The 18,180-nt window shown below is 42.0% G+C and overlaps 1 protein-coding gene across 1 annotated transcript; it reads left to right on the top strand.

Annotated features, from left to right (window-relative positions):
- The first annotated feature begins 12,294 nt into the window (after positions 1–12,294).
- Positions 12,295–17,916, top strand: LOC101485655 (somatostatin receptor type 2). The gene is made up of 2 exons (XM_004559401.3): positions 12,295–12,715; positions 14,380–17,916. The coding sequence occupies exon 2, from the start codon at positions 14,423–14,425 to the stop codon at positions 15,533–15,535; it is 1,113 nt and encodes a 370-aa protein (XP_004559458.1). The 5' UTR covers positions 12,295–12,715; positions 14,380–14,422; the 3' UTR covers positions 15,536–17,916.
- Positions 17,917–18,180: the final 264 nt, after the last annotated feature.

Here is an 18,180-nt window from a genome sequence, read left to right as displayed (position 1 = left end):
CTCTGGGCTCTGAAAAGTAGAGTGAAAACCAATTGGTTTCATAAGATTAGAAAGTACCACACGACCACCAGGTGCTCCATCTCTCAGCTTTTACCCTCACACACAGCTGTGAAGCAGAAAAGTGTGTCGAAAAAAAAAAGGTTTATTAGAAGATTGCAAGATTGATTGAAAACTGTTAACTGGCTTTTTGTGGATGGAAGGCTCAAGAGATTCATTAAACGCCTCTGTGTTTAAAATAAAGCCCACAAAAGTGTAATGCTTGACTCTATAACTACCTGCTGAAGTTAAAAATTATATTTGATCATTTCAAAATATATTTCCTCTAGTTTTCATTTTATCGTTTAACTCACAGCAAGTTTCTTCTGCTTCCCAAACATGTAAGCACACAACCAGGCAACACTTGAAAGAGAATATGAGTCACAAAGTTACAGCTGTGAAGGGCATACAATTCTGTCTGAAGACTGGTTTGAAAAGTGGAAGAAAACAATTCCAAGGACCTTCGAGAGGAACAGAAAATACTCAGAACATGAAAAGAAAATGTGTCTTTAAGCAAGCTTTCAGTGCTCTATAAAGAATCCAGCCTTTATTTTGGAACGCTAACTTCATTAGGTGTTTGGGTCAACTGCCCATGGCAGCAAATTACTGCATTTAGCCATGTAGGCATGGTCAAAACAAACTGTTACGTTTAAAACAAGCATCAGAATTCAAAGAAAATTTAAATGACTCTGAATTTTTCAATCTTTGTTGGGCTAGTCTGAGTATTTCAGAAACTGATGATTTACTTCCCACACAAGCATCTCTGGAGTTTACAGACAATCTTTTCTTGTTTAAAATGCATTGCTAACGCATTTCAGTGTCATGGCTCTGGTTCTGCTTTCCAGCATTCTGTGTTTTTTGAACTTTAAACATCTTTTTTTTAAAAGTAAGTTTACATTTCACACAGTCACAGTGAATAAAGAAGGTTAGAAAAACATTGTCTCAGTTTCTGCTTCGACATTCAGATGATAGGGTCAGATCTTAGCTGTAAACAACTTGAAAACATGGCTCCATGTTTACAGCCTCTTGTTGAATATATGCCATGAAGAATTAAAGCAGTTCTGAAAGTAAAAGGGGGCCTGGTCCCATATCAGCACGATGTACCACTGTACTTCTAAAGGTTGTGAGCTGGCTCCTTTCCCGTGTCTTTCTCCTTGTGTGTGTGTCAGTGAAATAGGGTCTACTCCTTATCTAAGGAGGGCAAGGTGTGAAAAGGAAGAGAGACAGATGTAGAAAACATTACTTGAATTAATGACGGTGACAGTGAGTGCAATAAAACCTTCTGTATTTATCACTCTAGAGCCAAAGATGGAAGGACAATTACATCAAACATGTGAAAGTAAGGCCACATGAATGTGGTGACAGTGGTACAAAGTCCCCTGCTAGTACCATCACAGCTGCCATGCTCCAAAGCAATCGACCGAAGGGAAACACTGTAGCAACAGCCCTCCTTCCAGATCATTGATATTGGGTATTGACAGTCTCACATGGTGTTGACTGAACAATGTGACTATGGAGAAGATTACCCTGCACAATAAACAATAGTCACAAACGTTAGCTTTAGCTCTTTTTTAGTTTTTATCATGTTACACAAATGACATCCTTAATTGTGTTTGGTATTTGTGTGCAAATGGATAAGATGGAAAAAGGTATGCTATCTGTAACTCATAAGAAAGCAATTAAAGAAAATTCTGGACTGAACCTGAGAGCACTAAAAATCCAGTGGAACAGTCTCCAGCAAAGATAATCAATCGCACTACACAGCTCTGAAACAAGCAGTTCTTTAGCTCTGTTCCATCAACAGAAAAGAGAGCAGTGACTGGTTTGCATGCCAGATAACATCCTTTGACAAAGCTCTAAAAGCACATTTACAGCCACATCAGGAACTGATCATTTCAACTTAACCAGCTATTTCAATCACAAAAAGCATTCATAAATGAATTATACATGAGGAATTACATAGTAATTAATTTGGATTTTACATCGCGTTTTGTCAAATGTCATTGGTACAGCTATTATGGGAAATGGCTGGCACTTAAAACGTCTGTCAAGCGCAGTGATTTGCGCTGACTTTTAAATGATTCCTAATCATCCATCATTTTGTGGAGCGCATCAACCCACACTGTTTATTCCCAGCTTGATTACAACCTGTGCTTCCTGCTACAAAGATGAACAGTCCGGTGACATCATGCCAGCAAAATAAAAGATACCTCTGACAGCAAAATTCAGCTGAATAGCAATCAGAGGTTTGTCTCAGTTTTTATTAACAGTCACGGCATCTAATACCAAATCTTATCTGTGTTAAATACTCTTTAACAAATGAAGATGGGGACAGTGAGATCCCACTGAAACCACTCTGGATACAGCTGAAAAAGTATACTCAATATGATTGAAGCCTTCCAATGTCAACTGTGAACCTTGGTGCTCAAATCCGACTACTGTGTTCTAAATGTCCCAACAGGTGTGTTTCAAGGTAACGTCTGTATTTCTTAGTGCTCAGTTTGTTGTAATAGACTATGTGGAGCAACATGAAGCAGATCATTATCCTTCAGAATCACCTTAGTCACCACAACTGTGTCTCACAGGAGTTAGTTTGTTGCAGCAGGCAGAGTCATTTTCTGTAAATAAATCGCAGTGTGTTAAGACTACTGATAGAGCCGTTGGCACAGACCGGGCAAGGCGTATGGCTAAGAGTGCCTTAGTCACAGAAAAGACTTATAATGCCTTAAACACAAAGTCTTTGGTTTGATAAATAAATAACTCATCTAATTTGTTTTGTTCCATACACAGTTGTGTGTTGCAAAGTTGTTCATGAATGTCTGAGAAATTAATTTAGTCCTTTTTATTTAATGCTTTAAAATCAGTTAAAAATAATTTTAGCAGGTTATAAATGTCTTTCAAAGATCTCTTTGGGCATTGGCGTCTTTTTTATTCATTGCCAGTCTAAACCTTGTATCTGACTATTTTTAGGGGAATGTTGTTTTTTAAGCAACTTAACACTTAAAGATCCAAAACATGTAAACACAGAAACTTTATCAAAAAAAAACCTCACAAAATGTATTTCATTTTTTCAAGAAGCCTAAAATCAATGGAATTATGAACATATCATAAAAAATATCTTGAGATTTTGGTCCAAAAAGCAATATTATCTGGAAAAAATCTGGACAATGATTTACACTGCCAATGCAGCAGAAGCATATCTGGATAGAAAATCACACAGTAGAACACCATCATTCGTGGACTGGCCTCCCCAGAGTCCAACAAAAGGTAGCCAACATTCAATGTCTCCCAAGAAGGCAGGAGAACTATTCCTGAAAATGACAAGAAAACTGGTCTAAGAGAGTTCAGGCTGTGGTGAACAATAAAGGTGGCTTCATTAAATTCATTCATTAGACTGTTTTTGGCTTATATACTGTATTTCCATGTATGTTTGCAGGTGTTGCAATAAATTTCTGCCCATATTTCCCATTTTTCTAGCAAAATATAGGAATGAGAGGTGGCGCCAGACTTTTACACAGTCCAGTAGTAACCTTTTTTTTCTTTTACAATTTGCAGCACTATAAGTGACAAAACACTAAAGACAGAAAAAGGACAAAATATGTCAACAGTCTCTGAATGAAGCCTAATTTCCTCCACGTTTGCTAACTTATTATATAAACAGGTTCCAAAAACACCTGTTTAGTTTTTGTCACTGGTGGTACAGTCATTACATAATTGCCAAAAGCATCAGTAGTATTCATTAAATATTTTACAGCTGCCTCGGGCTTCTAATTGCTTGTCAATTCACCATGGTACGATGTATAATCAATGTTTTCAGTTCAGGGCCTGGACCAGAGAGGTACTTCATCATGCCTCAGTAATTAGAAAGCAAATAAAGACCTGAACTACCCAGCAAAGCCAAGTCAGGATTTCATTCTGCACATCGTTCAGTGCTATTATGTACTGCCATGCATTTTTCGCAGAGGGAATACCCGTAATAAGTGTTAGTGCCTAAAGGCCTCATGAAAAAATCTTTTTTTTTCCTTCAGTTGCCATAACATCCCAAGACACTTGTCTAATGCCAAGGTTTCAATGACAACACAGCTTTACCTACAATATCAATGTTAAAATCATACAGAAAAGTTAATAGATCACTTTAATTTAACTATATTGCATTGTACACAAAACCAAGTTGATGGGTCATTGATTCTTTGTCACGGCAAGGTACCTACTAATAAATTACAGTTTAAATTCCCCCATGACCTTTTCCTTTTCCTTGTCTTTCTTCTGGACAGTCAACATGTGCTTGTTTCCTGGCTTTCACAAAAAGAAGAAAAAAGAAAGCCTAATATCCAATCAATAACTGCTTAATGGACTCATGCGAATTTTAAATGCAGGATTAGCAGACAGGCATTGACGATGAAGTGCACCCAGTACTAGATTTTCCCTGAACTGCTATTTATGTAAAAACAAAGTATGCTTTTAAGCCATTAACGGCCACCCTAAATCTGAAAATAATGTTACAAACATTGCACTTCCCTAAGTTCTTTTCTTAAACGAAAAAGAAAAACAAGGCAGACACAGTAGATTAAGTCCAATTTTAAACCCGATGTAGTCTGACATCTTCCAGATTGGTTGTTGTTTCATGTGTCATGAGTAATACAAGTAGTGTTAGGACAGAAAGTGCAGGTCTGTCAGCTTACTAGTCATGGCTTTTGTGGCAAAAAACCCACATTCATCCATTTGCAAAGAAAGTGGCACCTTAGTATTATGCTATCATATTGAATAATGCCCCCAAATTTTCATGCCAGCCTGTTACTTACAGGGTATCATTTGCTCTTCTTTTGACCCCATGCAGATTACAGCAAGTACCGTACCATTTACCAGAGGTTGCAGTACCATTGATACAAGGTACAAGTGCTTAAAAACACAACTAACAAACAAAATGCTTAAAAATAAAAGTGATAAAAGTGTGTCTCTCTTTTACGGAGCCCCGCAAGGGACATGGGAGAAAAAAAAATTACAATGAACTTTTGCGAGATCTCGCAAAACTAACTCGGGATCTCGCAAAAGTTTTGCCATGTCCCTTGCGGGGCTCCGTACTCTTTCTCTGTCACTATCAGCAAGATGGAAAAAAATCATTATATATGTCTCTTTAACCACTTTATACAAACTAAACATTGAATTTTTATAGACTATATAATTGCAATTAGAATATGATTTTCTGAAACATTAATACTGTGTTCTAACTGTGCAGAAGACTCACTCATAATGCGATGGATGATTTGATTGGCTTGTGAACTGTCACCCGCAGGTTGACGAGTAGGTGTTTGGGATGCTGGATTTGTCCCTCTCCCATCATGCAGAGCTGCTGAAGAACATCAAAAAACTTCAAAACCAACGCTTGGGTATTACAGATGTGAAGTGAAGCACTCTGCAATAGTGATGTGTCGGTCGCGAACGAAACGGCTCTTAGAGCCGGGTCTTTGACTTGAACAACGTGAGCCGGCTCCTTATCGCGAGCTGTGGGTTTTGTTCTTTTTTTTTTTTCCTCTCACCCTCTCTCTCGCACTTTTTTGCCGCTTCACTCCGCATGCGAGCCTTGTGCTTTATGCTGGGATGGGGGGGTGTAGTTACACTCAGTAGCGCAGGAAGCGGGAGGGAGAGAGAGAAAGAGCCAGGGACAACAACGTCACATTAGAAAGGTATAGTAATCATCCACAACTATTTTCAGTTGCGGATGATAAAGGATTCAGAAAGTTTATTCATGCAGGCCCATATGACAGAGAATGTGCATGTTCTTTTTGTTTTCATATTTTAATTTATATTTAATTGTGTTTTGGTTTGCAGTGTTTTGTGTTGTTTCACTTTAAATTTGTAAAAGGAAAAAGCTGAAAATTTAAATAGATAAAGGTTGAAATGTGAATAGTTGGTTTTTGTATTTTTTTGTATTTGTATTAATTTATGGATTTATTTATTACATTTTATGTGGAGTGAATAAATAAAAGTATATTTACGGTGGCCCCTACAGACAAAGAACGTACAAACTTCAAAACACGTACAAACCCCGAAGCAGTAAAAACTCCAAAACATGTAAAAACTCCAAAACACGTACAAAACACAACAGAAGTGCTCCAGAATGCTAGGTGCAGTGTTGAGCTTTTGTTACCTAGTGGCTACACAAGCCAGCAAGTACCAACGACTGGATTTAGTGTGTGGTAGTAACAGGTAAATGAACTTTTTTTTAAATTATTTGAATATATATGAATGTTTGTGTATTTATGCAATACACATATGCTTTCATGCTTTCAATTGTGTAATTTAAGTGATCTAGTAGTTCTGTTTTGGAAGTTCAGTTCAAGCTAGAAATGTGTTTTGGAGTTTGTACGTGTTTTGTCTCTAGGGGCCACCACATATATTTATATATAAACATATATAAATAAAAACACTTTTTTAAATTCCTTTTGTGCATAATTTTATATTATTGTTAATAATAAATTAATTAAAGCAACGAAACAACCTGAAGAGCCGGTTCGGAGCCGAAAGAGCCGGCACTTTTTAGTGAGCCGAGCCGAAAGAGCCGGTTCTCTAAAAAGAGACGGAAATCACATCACTACTCTGCAACCACCTCAGCTACATCCTGCATCGTTGAGACTGCTAGATATGTATTGTGTTTACCACATTCGGGAAACAAGATGAAATTAGCTTTGCATGAGTGCTAGAGGTTTCGGCAGCACCTGATTGTTTTTGCAGCTCTGTGCTCACTACTGCCCCCTGAAGGGTAAAAGCTGAACTAAAGGTAAAGTATGGGCATGAACTTGCACGACACTTTTTTTTTTGGCTGAAAGTAATATTTTCCTTTGTGGATGACATCCAAGTCTCACTCCAGTCACTCCATTTTCTTTTCTTTTTGACAGTTTGACTTTCACTGTGCAATGCCTATGCCGCATTGCTCAGACTGTAAAGTTTAGGTTCATTCGGCTAGCTCTAATTTCCCAAGGGCTGCCACAGCGGATGGATCCGTATTGTTTGATTTGGCACAGATTTAAGGGCAGATGCCCTTCCTGACGCAACCCGTCCTTTTATCTGTGCTTGAGGGACAGGTGTCGTACCATTTGTGTTAGCTCCTGGTTTCGAACCACAGAGTTTTCACGTGTAAAGCGCATGCGTTAAAGGTTTCAGCTAAAGGTTGTCGTATTATTCAATTATACGCGGGTCCACTGTACGATTCATAACCACACTTTATTTTCTTGTTCTTGCTCTGCCCCACATAACATAACATTCTATACAGAAACACACCGGTCTCGCCCTCTAGCTGCCATCAGCCTAACTACACTGACCGGCTGCATTAACATCTACTGTACAATGCAATTACACCACATCTCCCCTTTCTAGAATCAATGGGTAGACTACCATTGACTCACCAGACCTTAGAGGGTTATTCTGCCTCTGTGGCTGGAAGGTCTGGTCCTGCGCTTACCTGTAAGGAATACTATATAATGAAAATCTTAACTCTAATTAACCCGTTAAGTAACACAAATTCTTACATGCTAACTTGTCACACCCCCTGCATTTCCCAACTTCTGAACATGCATATTTGAAAATGACAACCTTTTAGCTTTTACACTTTTACCCATATTGTGCAAACAATACTACGAAAGAGGGGTATTCTTGTATAAAACAGTCCTTTCCATCTTATCCGTTATAAGTCCAATCTGGTTGGTCTCACAACCACTCTTCCGGATCTGGTTCTGGGTGTAGATGGAAGCTCTGGAGAAACTGTCTCTGGCATGTCCGTGGAGCACTGCTCCCCGGCTTCTGCAGATTCTGGCTCCCCATTATTGCTCTCAGTTTGGTCTGGAGAGTGTTTCATGGGAACAAGATGCCGACGATTCCGCCTAATTGTCCCACGAGGTCCCTCCACGAGATATGATCGTGGTGTGGAGTGGCTGCCAATAACGGTGCCGCTGGCTCTCTGGTCTGTTATCCACACTTCTTGGCCTGGAGTGAGCCTGTCGAGGCTGCGTGCGCGATGACGAAGGTTATATGACTGTGCCTCTTTAGTCCTCCTCTCCTTTTCCCTCCGGGTGACAACCACACTATCAGGAAGTGCGGGGTCTAGCAGAGATGGCAGTATTGGCACTGTGGTGCGAAGCCGTCTCCCCATCAAGAGTTGGGCTGGACTATAGCCATTCTGCAGTGGGGTGGCTCTGTAAGCGAGCAGAGCCAAGTGTGGATCAACAGCTTTCCGCAATAGATTCTTGACAGTCTTAACTGCTCGTTCGGCTTCGCCATTGCTTTGGGGATATTTCGGGCTGCTTGTAATGTGACAGAAGCCATACACTTTTGCAAATGTCTCAAAAGCTGCCCCTGAAAACTGTGGCCCATTATCTGTTACCAGCTGCTCGGGGATCCCATGTCGTGCAAAAATCACTTTGAGATGATGGATCGCGTCCTCTGACCTTGAAGGTGTGAGAGGGGCAATCTCAACAAATCTTGAGGCATAATCCACGACAAGAAGGTAGGTTTTCCCTCTCAGCATAAACAGATCGGCTCCTAGCTTTTGCCACGGCCGCCCCGGATACTGTGATGGCATCAGCGGTTCTGTGTGGTTTTCTCTCACTTGGCAACATGTCCGACAGTTAAGGACAAGCTCATTTATCTGCTGGCTTAGCCCTGGCCACCAAACCGACTGTCGTGCTCGCTGTCTGCACTTAACCACTCCCTGGTGACCTTCGTGCAGTCTGGTGAGCACATCAATTCTCATAGTTGCAGGTATAACCAACCTGTCCCCTTTGATTAGCAGACCATCATGTACGGTGAGGAACGCCCGTTCTGCCCAGTACAGTCTTAGCGCTGGTTCGCTGTTGAAATGTGTGGGCCATCCTTCCTCACACAGCTGCATCACGCGAGCACATACGCTGTCCCTCTCCAGCTCTTCTCTCAGCTGCTCCAAGAAATTGTTGCTAGCTGGCAGATTGTCCATCAACATGTCCACGTAAATATTTGTGCTCTCCAACAACTCCTTGTCTTGAAGTGTTTCTTTTGCTTTCACTGGAGATCGTGAGAGCGTGTCAGCTGTCCACAGGTGTTTGCCTGGTACATGCGAAATCGAGTAGGAATATCGCATGAGGCGCATCCTAAAGCGTTGAATTCTGGGAGGGAGCGCATCCAGAGTTTGTGCCCCCAGCAGACTTAGCAGCGGCTTATGGTCTGTCTCCATTTGAAAGTGTTTGCCAATAAGAAAGTTGCGGAACCGCTCACAAGCCCAGGTCAGACCTAAAGCCTCCTTTTCAACCTGAGCGTATCTCTGTTCTGTTGCAGTGAGGGAGCGTGACGCGTAGGCAACGGGTCTCCACTCCTCGTCCCATCTTTGAAGCAGCACACCCCCTAAGCCATACGATGATGCGTCCGCTGACACCTTGCAGTCACGGCTTGGGTCATACATGGCCAACACTGGCGGTGATGTGAGCGCATCTTTCAGGTTCTGAAATGCTCTAGCCTGGTCAATGTCCCATCTCCAGCAGTTTTTCTTAGACAGTAAGTCTCTTAGAGGTTTGTCCTTCTCTGCGAGCTGTGGGATAAACTTTCCAAGCTGGTTAACCATTCCCAGAAAGCTCCTTAACTCACTCACACTTTGTGGCTCCTTCATCTCCCTCACAGCCTGGGTCTTGCTTGGGTCAGGGCTGATACCGCTGGCTGAGAGAACATGCCCTAAAAACGTCACCTGCTGTTTCGCGATGTCGCACTTGTTAATGTTCAGGGTGATGCCAGCTTTTTGGATCCTGCCCAGCACAGCGTGTAGGCGAGAGTCATGCTCTTCCTGCGTTCTGCCCCAGACCAGCACGTCGTCCATGTGGCAAACCACCCCTTCCATACCATCTGTGACCTCTGTGACCATCCTGTTCTGGAAATGCTCCGGTGCTGAAGCAATCCCGAAGGGCAGTCTCTTGAAGTAATAACGCCCAAACGGTGTGATGAAAGTGGTGTATTTGGCTGAGTTTTCCGTCAGAGGTATCTGCCAAAACCCCATGTTAGCGTCCAGCTTGCTGAATATGCTGGCACCAGCCAATCTGCCCAATGTTTCCTCCACCGATGGCAGTATGTACTTCTCTCGACACACAGACTCATTGAGGTGTGTAAGGTCGACACATATGCGTACATCTTCTGTCTTCTTCGGTACCACCACCATGCCTGAGCACCAATCAGTTGGCTCCTCAATCCTGCTGATCACCCCTAGTTCTTCCATACGGGCCAGCTCCTGCTTAACTTTGTCCATCAGAGGCAACGGGATTCTCCGTGGCGTCTTCAAGGAAAAAGGTTGAGCTCCAGGTTTCAGTTTGATGTCGTACGGCTGACGTACTTCACCGAGACCACTGCACAGCTTTGGGTAGCACTTTTTAAGCGTCTCTATAGTTATGCTCTCCAGACGAGCCACAAGCTCCAGCTTGCTAATAGCAGGTCTCCCCAGCAAAGCAGTGTGCAGGTGTCTGATGACAAAGACATCCTCAAGTATTTCTTTGTCTCCCTTCCTCAGTGCAAGCTCACTGACACCAACGACATCCAAACGACTCCTCCCGGGACCCAGCAGAGCCTTGGTTGATTTGTGGAGACTGGGGGGGTGGTTGTGTCTGTAGAGCTCCTTAAACACCTTAAGGGGTAGGACTGTCACATCGGCTCCTGTATCAATTTTAAATGACACGTTTTTGTTGTTTATGCTTAAGTCGACAGTCCACGGCTCACCCTCACACTTAACACTGCCCAGGAACAAACCGTGTTCATCCTCTTCAACCTCATGCACTGTTTTTGGTGCCCTGCATACACGCCTGTAATGTCCTTTCTTTCCACATGCATGGCATTTCACTTCATTCGCTGGACAATCCTGCTTTGAATGGGATGGAGCGCCACCACATTTCTGACAGGTTGGCCCTTTTCTGCCATCTTCTCGGAATCCACGTGTTTTAGCTTGACGACTATCAGTCTGGAGCAGTTTGGTTCTAACAGGCTTACGACTGATTTTATGCACTCTATCTACTGACTTAGCATCGCTAGCCTCACCTCTAGAGTCACCTCGCAAGGAGGATTGTTGTCGCTTTACCTCTTCACTTTGCCTCGCCATGTTGATAGCCCTCTGCAAAGTCAAATCTGGGTCAAGCTGCATGCGTTCTGACAGCCGTTTGTCCGTGAGACCGACAACGAGCCTATCACGTATCAGCTCATCATGTAGCACTCCATAGTTGCAATGTTCTGCTAGCGCATACAGTGCTGTCACAAAAGCATCCACTGTCTCATTGTCTCCCTGTCGGCGCATATTGAATTTGGCGCGCTCATAGATCACATTTTTCTTCACAATGAAAAAAGCCTGGAAACCATCACGTACCCCCTCGTACGTTGTCCTTTGCTCCGCTGTTAAACTCAGACCGCGAAGCACATCGTCCGCCTCATCTCCCATGCAGTAAATCAACGTGTTGACTTGGTTTTCCTCCGAGCTGACGTTCAAATTACTGGCGAGACGGAATCTCTCGAACCTCCGTATCCATTTGGACCACTCCTGCGGTTTTGAAAAGTCGAAGGATTCCGGTGGCTGGATGCTGAATGTCGCGCTCGGCCCCGCCGGTGCTCTCTGTGCAGTCTCATCCGCCATATTCTCCCCTCGTTATCCCGCGAGCTCCGCCAGACACAGGTTCGTTCAGTCGAGGTTATATGGATCAGTACAGGACTTCTGACACCATGTCGTATTATTCAATTATACGCGGGTCCACTGTACGATTCATAACCACACTTTATTTTCTTGTTCTTGCTCTGCCCCACATAACATAACATTCTATACAGAAACACACCGGTCTCGCCCTCTAGCTGCCATCAGCCTAACTACACTGACCGGCTGCATTAACATCTACTGTACAATGCAATTACACCACAAAGGTAAGCTCCTTTTTTTGTGCGCAATCAAAAATCTGAGTTTGTAGCTTCCGGGAAAATTTGGGACAACAGACCGTCTCCTGGCCAATCCTAGTCTGACTTTAAGGAAATGCGTTCTGACATATTTTACCCAGAAATTACATAAAATTGAAATTAAAAAAAAAAAATGTAGATCGGGTAAATAAACTTTAGTAAATAAGTAAATAACCTTTTTCATGAAAAAGAACTCGTGCCTCGATCCTGTAACCAAAATGTTAAAGTCAAATGATAACTGGATGATAAGCTGGTATGAACTGACCTCCTTTAAGTCTTGGTGTCAACTTTATTGTCACATCCCAGAACTATCCTATCCACAGTGGCGCAGGGCGTTCGCCACCAGAGTCGTTAAATTATAGCATGCTTCATGCAGATCACCTCCATCTTATGTGGGATTGGCTATCTGCATCATTGTAGACGGTCCCTCTTCGTTCAGAGGTGAGTCTCTTCAGCACCTCCCCGGCACTGCTTAAACATCCCCGCGACCGCCTGCCGGAGACAGTTACTGCGCGCGCCACACCACGAGGGCATCCGTCTCCTTTTCTCTTGCTGCGTAACACACAATACAGTACGGATTTAATGCAAAACGAAATTTTGCATCACGCAGTGGTTTTCCATCTCGCCCATGAGACAAACTTGGGGAATATTTAAAGATGAACCTGCCGTGGACACTTAAAACACTTGAACCCACACAGAAGCGGTGTGTTCTGTGAATGCTGAAAAAAAAAAAGCCCAGTTACAGGTAAGATAATAACTTCCAAGAGCAACTGATAGGGATGTGTTAAAAATGTACGAAAATAAAGGAGAAGTCAGATTTACGGATTAATGAATTAAAAACGGGAAATTGAATGTGCTTGAGCCAAAGAAATGTCTCGCCCGTTTTCCGTGGGCTGTGGTAATTTTGTTAACTGTTTACACAGGCGCAATTTCACAACACACATAACCAAACAATATCCTATCCTGTTTGTATACAGAGTTTCCTAATATTGTTAATGAATGACTTAACCTCACTCTTTCAGTTTGTCTTTTCTGAACCAGATTTGTGTCATTGTCTTGTCTTCTGCTAAAAAAAAACAAAAACAGGTTTCTGAAGGCTTTTAGCTACAAAATACTCTTTTTACCATCTTTGCTGGAAGCAAACTGCATTCCTGACTCCTTTCTTCCTGTGCTGGCTCTTGGCTGTATATTTTTATCATCATCATCATCATCATCAACTTTATTTATAAAGCACTTTAAAACAACCACAGCTGACACAAAGTGCTGTACATTGGAACTGTAAAATAAAATTACATGAGATATAAATAAAAAACAAATAAAAGGAGAGTGAAATCATTAATTAAATAACTACTGCATTAAAAAAGAAACTAAGTCTCACTGAGGTTAAAAGCCAAGGAATAAAAGTGGGTTTTAAGACGTGATTTAAAAGTTATAGGGAGAGATAGAGAATACCTGTTGCTCAGTTTGCACAGTGCCTCAAACACAGCATTTTTTCCACAATATACCAGACACCTGCAGTGTTTAGGTGGTGATTCATTTTTCATCTACACAAATGCTTTGGGCACCATGTTAATCGTGTCTGTGCTCTGCCTCTATAGAACTAATCACTAATCTTGTTTATTCTTTGCGATGGGAATGTGCTTTTTCCAGTTTCCAAGTGATAGGTAATACAACAGTGTAAGCACCCGAACAACAGTAACATGTGGTCGGCTGTTTACCAAAATACAAGACTGCAGGCAGAGTCCAACCTTTCCTGCTGCTATGGAGAAAATGATGCACTGGCATAATAAAACCTCTTATCTTTTTGGCTTCAAACTAAGTTGTCAGACCACGTTTGCCTCCTGTGTACTGGCAGTGAAAAGCACTTCAGTCTCACTGCAACAAGGCTATTGGCAGTGCCGTGATTCCCCCCATTCAATTACTTAAGCTGAGATAAATTTACATCCATGCTTTCCCCCTAATAAATTGGGGGGTGGGGGGGAAATGTGTCAACAACCAATCCAAGGTGGCTTGTCACAGCTGATCGTTTTGCAGCGTGTGAAATGAAAGAATTTCCCCCGGGAGAGCTCATGGCTTTAGGGGGTGTGGAGTGATTTCCCTCGGTAGCAGTAAGCCTGACCGAATAAACGCGCAAAGGTCTAACCTCAGGTAGAAAGCAGCATCTAAGCTTCTGTATGAGAAGATATTCCTCCTAAGACATGCTGTTATTCAGGTCTGTTCTCAACAGAGATACAGATAATCACGGTGTAGACTATTAGATTCCCTATATAAACTGCTGGCCATACGTGTGGAAAAAATACAAATTTTCTTATTGCTACATCGTGTGCTCGCATGTGGACAGTTTTCTGCCATATAATAGCCACTCATATCATCTGTCCGCAACATAGCTTCTCTTGTGCTTGTGTCCAGGTGGGATGTCATAATCAGTGCGACACAGAGAGACTGAGGTGTCATGGACTCGTGGATCTTCCCGTCATCCCCTCCGAACCTGTCGGAGCACCTCATGTACGACAGCTTCATGCAGGACAATGAGTCCATCCCCCACGGGAACTACACAGACCACAGCTTCAACAGAACCAGCACGGTGGTCATCACCTGCATGTACTTTCTGGTTTGTGCTATGGGGCTGTGTGGAAACGCTCTCGTCATCTATGTCATTCTGCGCTACGCCAAGATGAAGACAGTTACTAACATCTACATCCTCAACTTGGCGGTGGCTGACGTGCTCTTCATGCTTGGCCTGCCGTTCATTGCCATCCAGTTGGCCCTGGTCCACTGGCCTTTTGGGCCTGTGCTATGCAGGGTTGTGATGACCGTCGACTCCCTCAACCAGTTCACTTCTATCTTCTGCCTGATGGTCATGAGTATTGACCGCTACTTGGCTGTGGTGCATCCCATTAAATCCACAAAGTGGAGGAAGCCACGCATGGCCAAGACTATCAATCTGGCAGTGTGGGGGGTGTCGCTGATGGTTAACCTGCCAATTGTTATTTACAGTGGTGTAATTACAAAGCATGATGGCTGCTTCTGCACCATCGTATGGCCTGAACCTCAAGAGGCTTACTACACAGCATTCATGTTCTACACATTCATTCTAGGCTTCTTCCTGCCCCTCATGGTCATCTGCCTTTGCTACCTGTGCATCATCATCAAGGTGAAGTCTTCGGGCATCCGTGTGGGCTCCTCCAAGAGGAAGCGCTCAGAGAGGAAAGTCACCCGGATGGTGTCCATCGTGGTGGCAGTGTTTGTTTTCTGCTGGCTGCCTTTCTACGTTTTCAACGTCACATCAGTGACGGGCACCATCAGCACCACCCCGATTCTGAGAAGTACCTTTGCATTCGTGGTGGTTCTAGGATATGCCAACAGCTGTGCTAACCCCATCCTTTATGCCTTCTTATCAGAGAACTTCAAGAAGAGTTTCCAAAATGTCCTGTGTCTTAAAAATGTGGGAGGGCTGGACGAGGTTGATCGAAGTGATAGCCGACAGGACAAATCTCGCATGATGAATGACCCGACGGAGACCCAGAGTACTCTCCTCAATGGGGACCTGCAGACAAGCATCTGAGGGGCGGCTGATTGGACTCATGTACACACTCTCAGAAACAGTCATCAGTTACCAATCTCTCTAAGGTTTCATCAGGAAGAACATTATTAAATATTAAACTTATTAAAAATCAACACAGAGGAAAAATCAAAGGCATGCCAAACTGCAGTGTCCCTCTTGATGTATTATCAGGTTCTAAGCAAATCTATTATAACATAATAACACAAATTCATAAATGCTGTCTTTAGGCTGTGGATGAAATGCATATTTAATCTCCTCAGTCCCGAGTGTATTAACTCTGAAGTAACTAAACAGACGTCAACACCCAATTGCAAATGTGCCCAATTAACCAGTGTAGTAGAGACCCAGCACTATGTACAGAGTTTATAGCAGAGAGGCTGTGCCAAGTTTACACATTTTTGTATTGGCTGAAAATAACAAGAGAACAGTGTGCTCAAGATATTGTGTAACTGCAGATTATTTGCTTCTTTTCGGGAAGTATTTTGACAGTAAACAAAATAGAAACTGTATTTAAAGAAAGTCAGAAAATGTATATAAATATATGAATCTCTCAATCCTGTCTTGTACAAAACAGCTGTAGAACATAACGAATGTCACTGCTGTTGTGTGTCGTTATGTTCTGTAAATAGCTACTTTTTTCTTATTTTTGTGAGTGATTTTCCTTGGAAGACAAATGTATCTCATGTAAATATGAATGTTCAGTAGGCCACCAAATATTTAGTCCTGTGTCACTTTTTCCCTGCATTACACTATGTACATATATAATTTAGGTCCCATTAAAGGGTATTGGCTTGACAGTTTATCAAGCAAGCCTCTAACCAAAGTGCTGCTAAGATGTATAGACATTTCGTAGGGTTGTAGTACCATGGTGGTATTAAATAGAGCAATGTTACCTTCCTGTTTTACTGGATTTTTCACAACACTGCTTATTATTTAACGACATCTACCATATAATAATCTTGCTGTCATTGTTTGCAAAGTAATAATTACCAATTAGCTTAAATTTGGGGGAGCTGTTTCTAAATGATCAAGAATGAATCCAGAGTCTTTTTATTATGTTTTTTCCAAACCTGAAACCTGTTAAGATAATTTCTTATTTATAGTTATTTTACTGCAATTTTTTCTGTCCACCGGTTTCCCAGGAACTGCAGTGCGCATCAAAGGGTACAGATGACTTGATCTATATCTTAAATCAGTTCCTGTATCTGGAGGCTGAGCTTCCACATCACATATTATTAGTTAACACTTTGTATCCTTTGACTCTGACCCATCGTCCCCCGTGGCGTCTTGGGGCTACATTTTGAGTGTGGTTTCTAACACTTTGTGTCTGCGTGTTGTGAATTTGTGAAGGGCTAGAACACTTATCCTAAAGAGGCTGTGGTGTTCCTTTTTAAATCGTCATTGTGCTGCTCCAGGAGTCCACAGTTCCTTCTGGCAGCCCGTGACCTCTCTGTTCCTATAGTCGGATTACTATCTTTGTGTTTATGAAACATTTATATTAGATGTGGAGGTTTCTTCAAAAGCATCAAAGCTACTGATAGATTTTAATTAATTCATGAAGAATCGTGACTGCCCATGTGTTGATGTGAACATGTCAGCTAGCACTCTCTAGCAAACAAGAGGTAAAATACGTGTTACTACTGCCTTAAGCATGCCGAGTTCAATATGTACTTCTTTGTGTGAGTGTTTACATGATATGCAGAAGTGCACACACACACACACTTAGTCACACCCCATCCATAACTAACCAAATTCCATATCCAGCCTGGCACTCTCTCTGCACTATTGCTGCATATGTTAACAGGATTGTAACTTCTTATTAGCATTGAAAGACATGGAGCACCTCTAGTGTCCTATATTTCTATAGCAACAGTGACCAGTTGGTATTGGTTGCATAGAAACATTTATAGCAGGACAATAATAGAGAGATGACTCCAGGAATACATTATGACTAGATGTTGCTCAGAAGACTGAAGAAGAAGAAAAAAACTCACCATCTCTGAGCTATGAAACCAAACACATCAGATATACATGTGAAAGCTTATAGTCTGTATTAGTATGTGTGAGCAAAATAAACACCTTGCATTAAGTATCATGGTAGCAGATATCAAGGGAGAGCTGTGTTACTGCTGTTTATTAATGCTGATTTCTTAAAATCCATTTTTTCCTTTAAAATATCTGAATTGGTTACATTGCCTGTTCTATTGGTGTTTTATTTCACTTTTCTTTGTTTTGTGAATGTTACCATTCCTGTATTTTGGGATATATATGTTCTCCCAGCTCCTGTTTAGTTAAATTAAAGTGAAATAGTTATCTAATGAGATGAGATGAGATTGTGTATAGTTGTGTTGAAACTAAATAAAGAATATGTTCAAAAATTATTTGGTGCAGTCTTTTAAAACTGACCTTTGTCACAGCATGAATGAGCAGGTAAACACAGAGGTTGTTTATGAAGAGTTTGGGACTTAGATATCAAAGGTATCCAGAGGTGTGGCTAAAGGGGAAATTTGATTGGACCCTCTCCCTCCCTGGAGAGGGAGAGGGTCCATTGCACTGACATGCACTGACATGTGGTCATGTCAGTGCAATCATGGGTGGAAATTAAAGGGGTATAGCACCGCTCATTGCAATCATCAAGCTATCAC

This window comes from Maylandia zebra, linkage group LG4 (assembly GCF_041146795.1).
Source record: "Maylandia zebra isolate NMK-2024a linkage group LG4, Mzebra_GT3a, whole genome shotgun sequence".
In the NCBI taxonomy this organism is placed as follows: Eukaryota; Metazoa; Chordata; class Actinopteri; order Cichliformes; family Cichlidae; genus Maylandia; species Maylandia zebra.
This window is presented reverse-complemented; position numbering and strand designations above follow the sequence as displayed.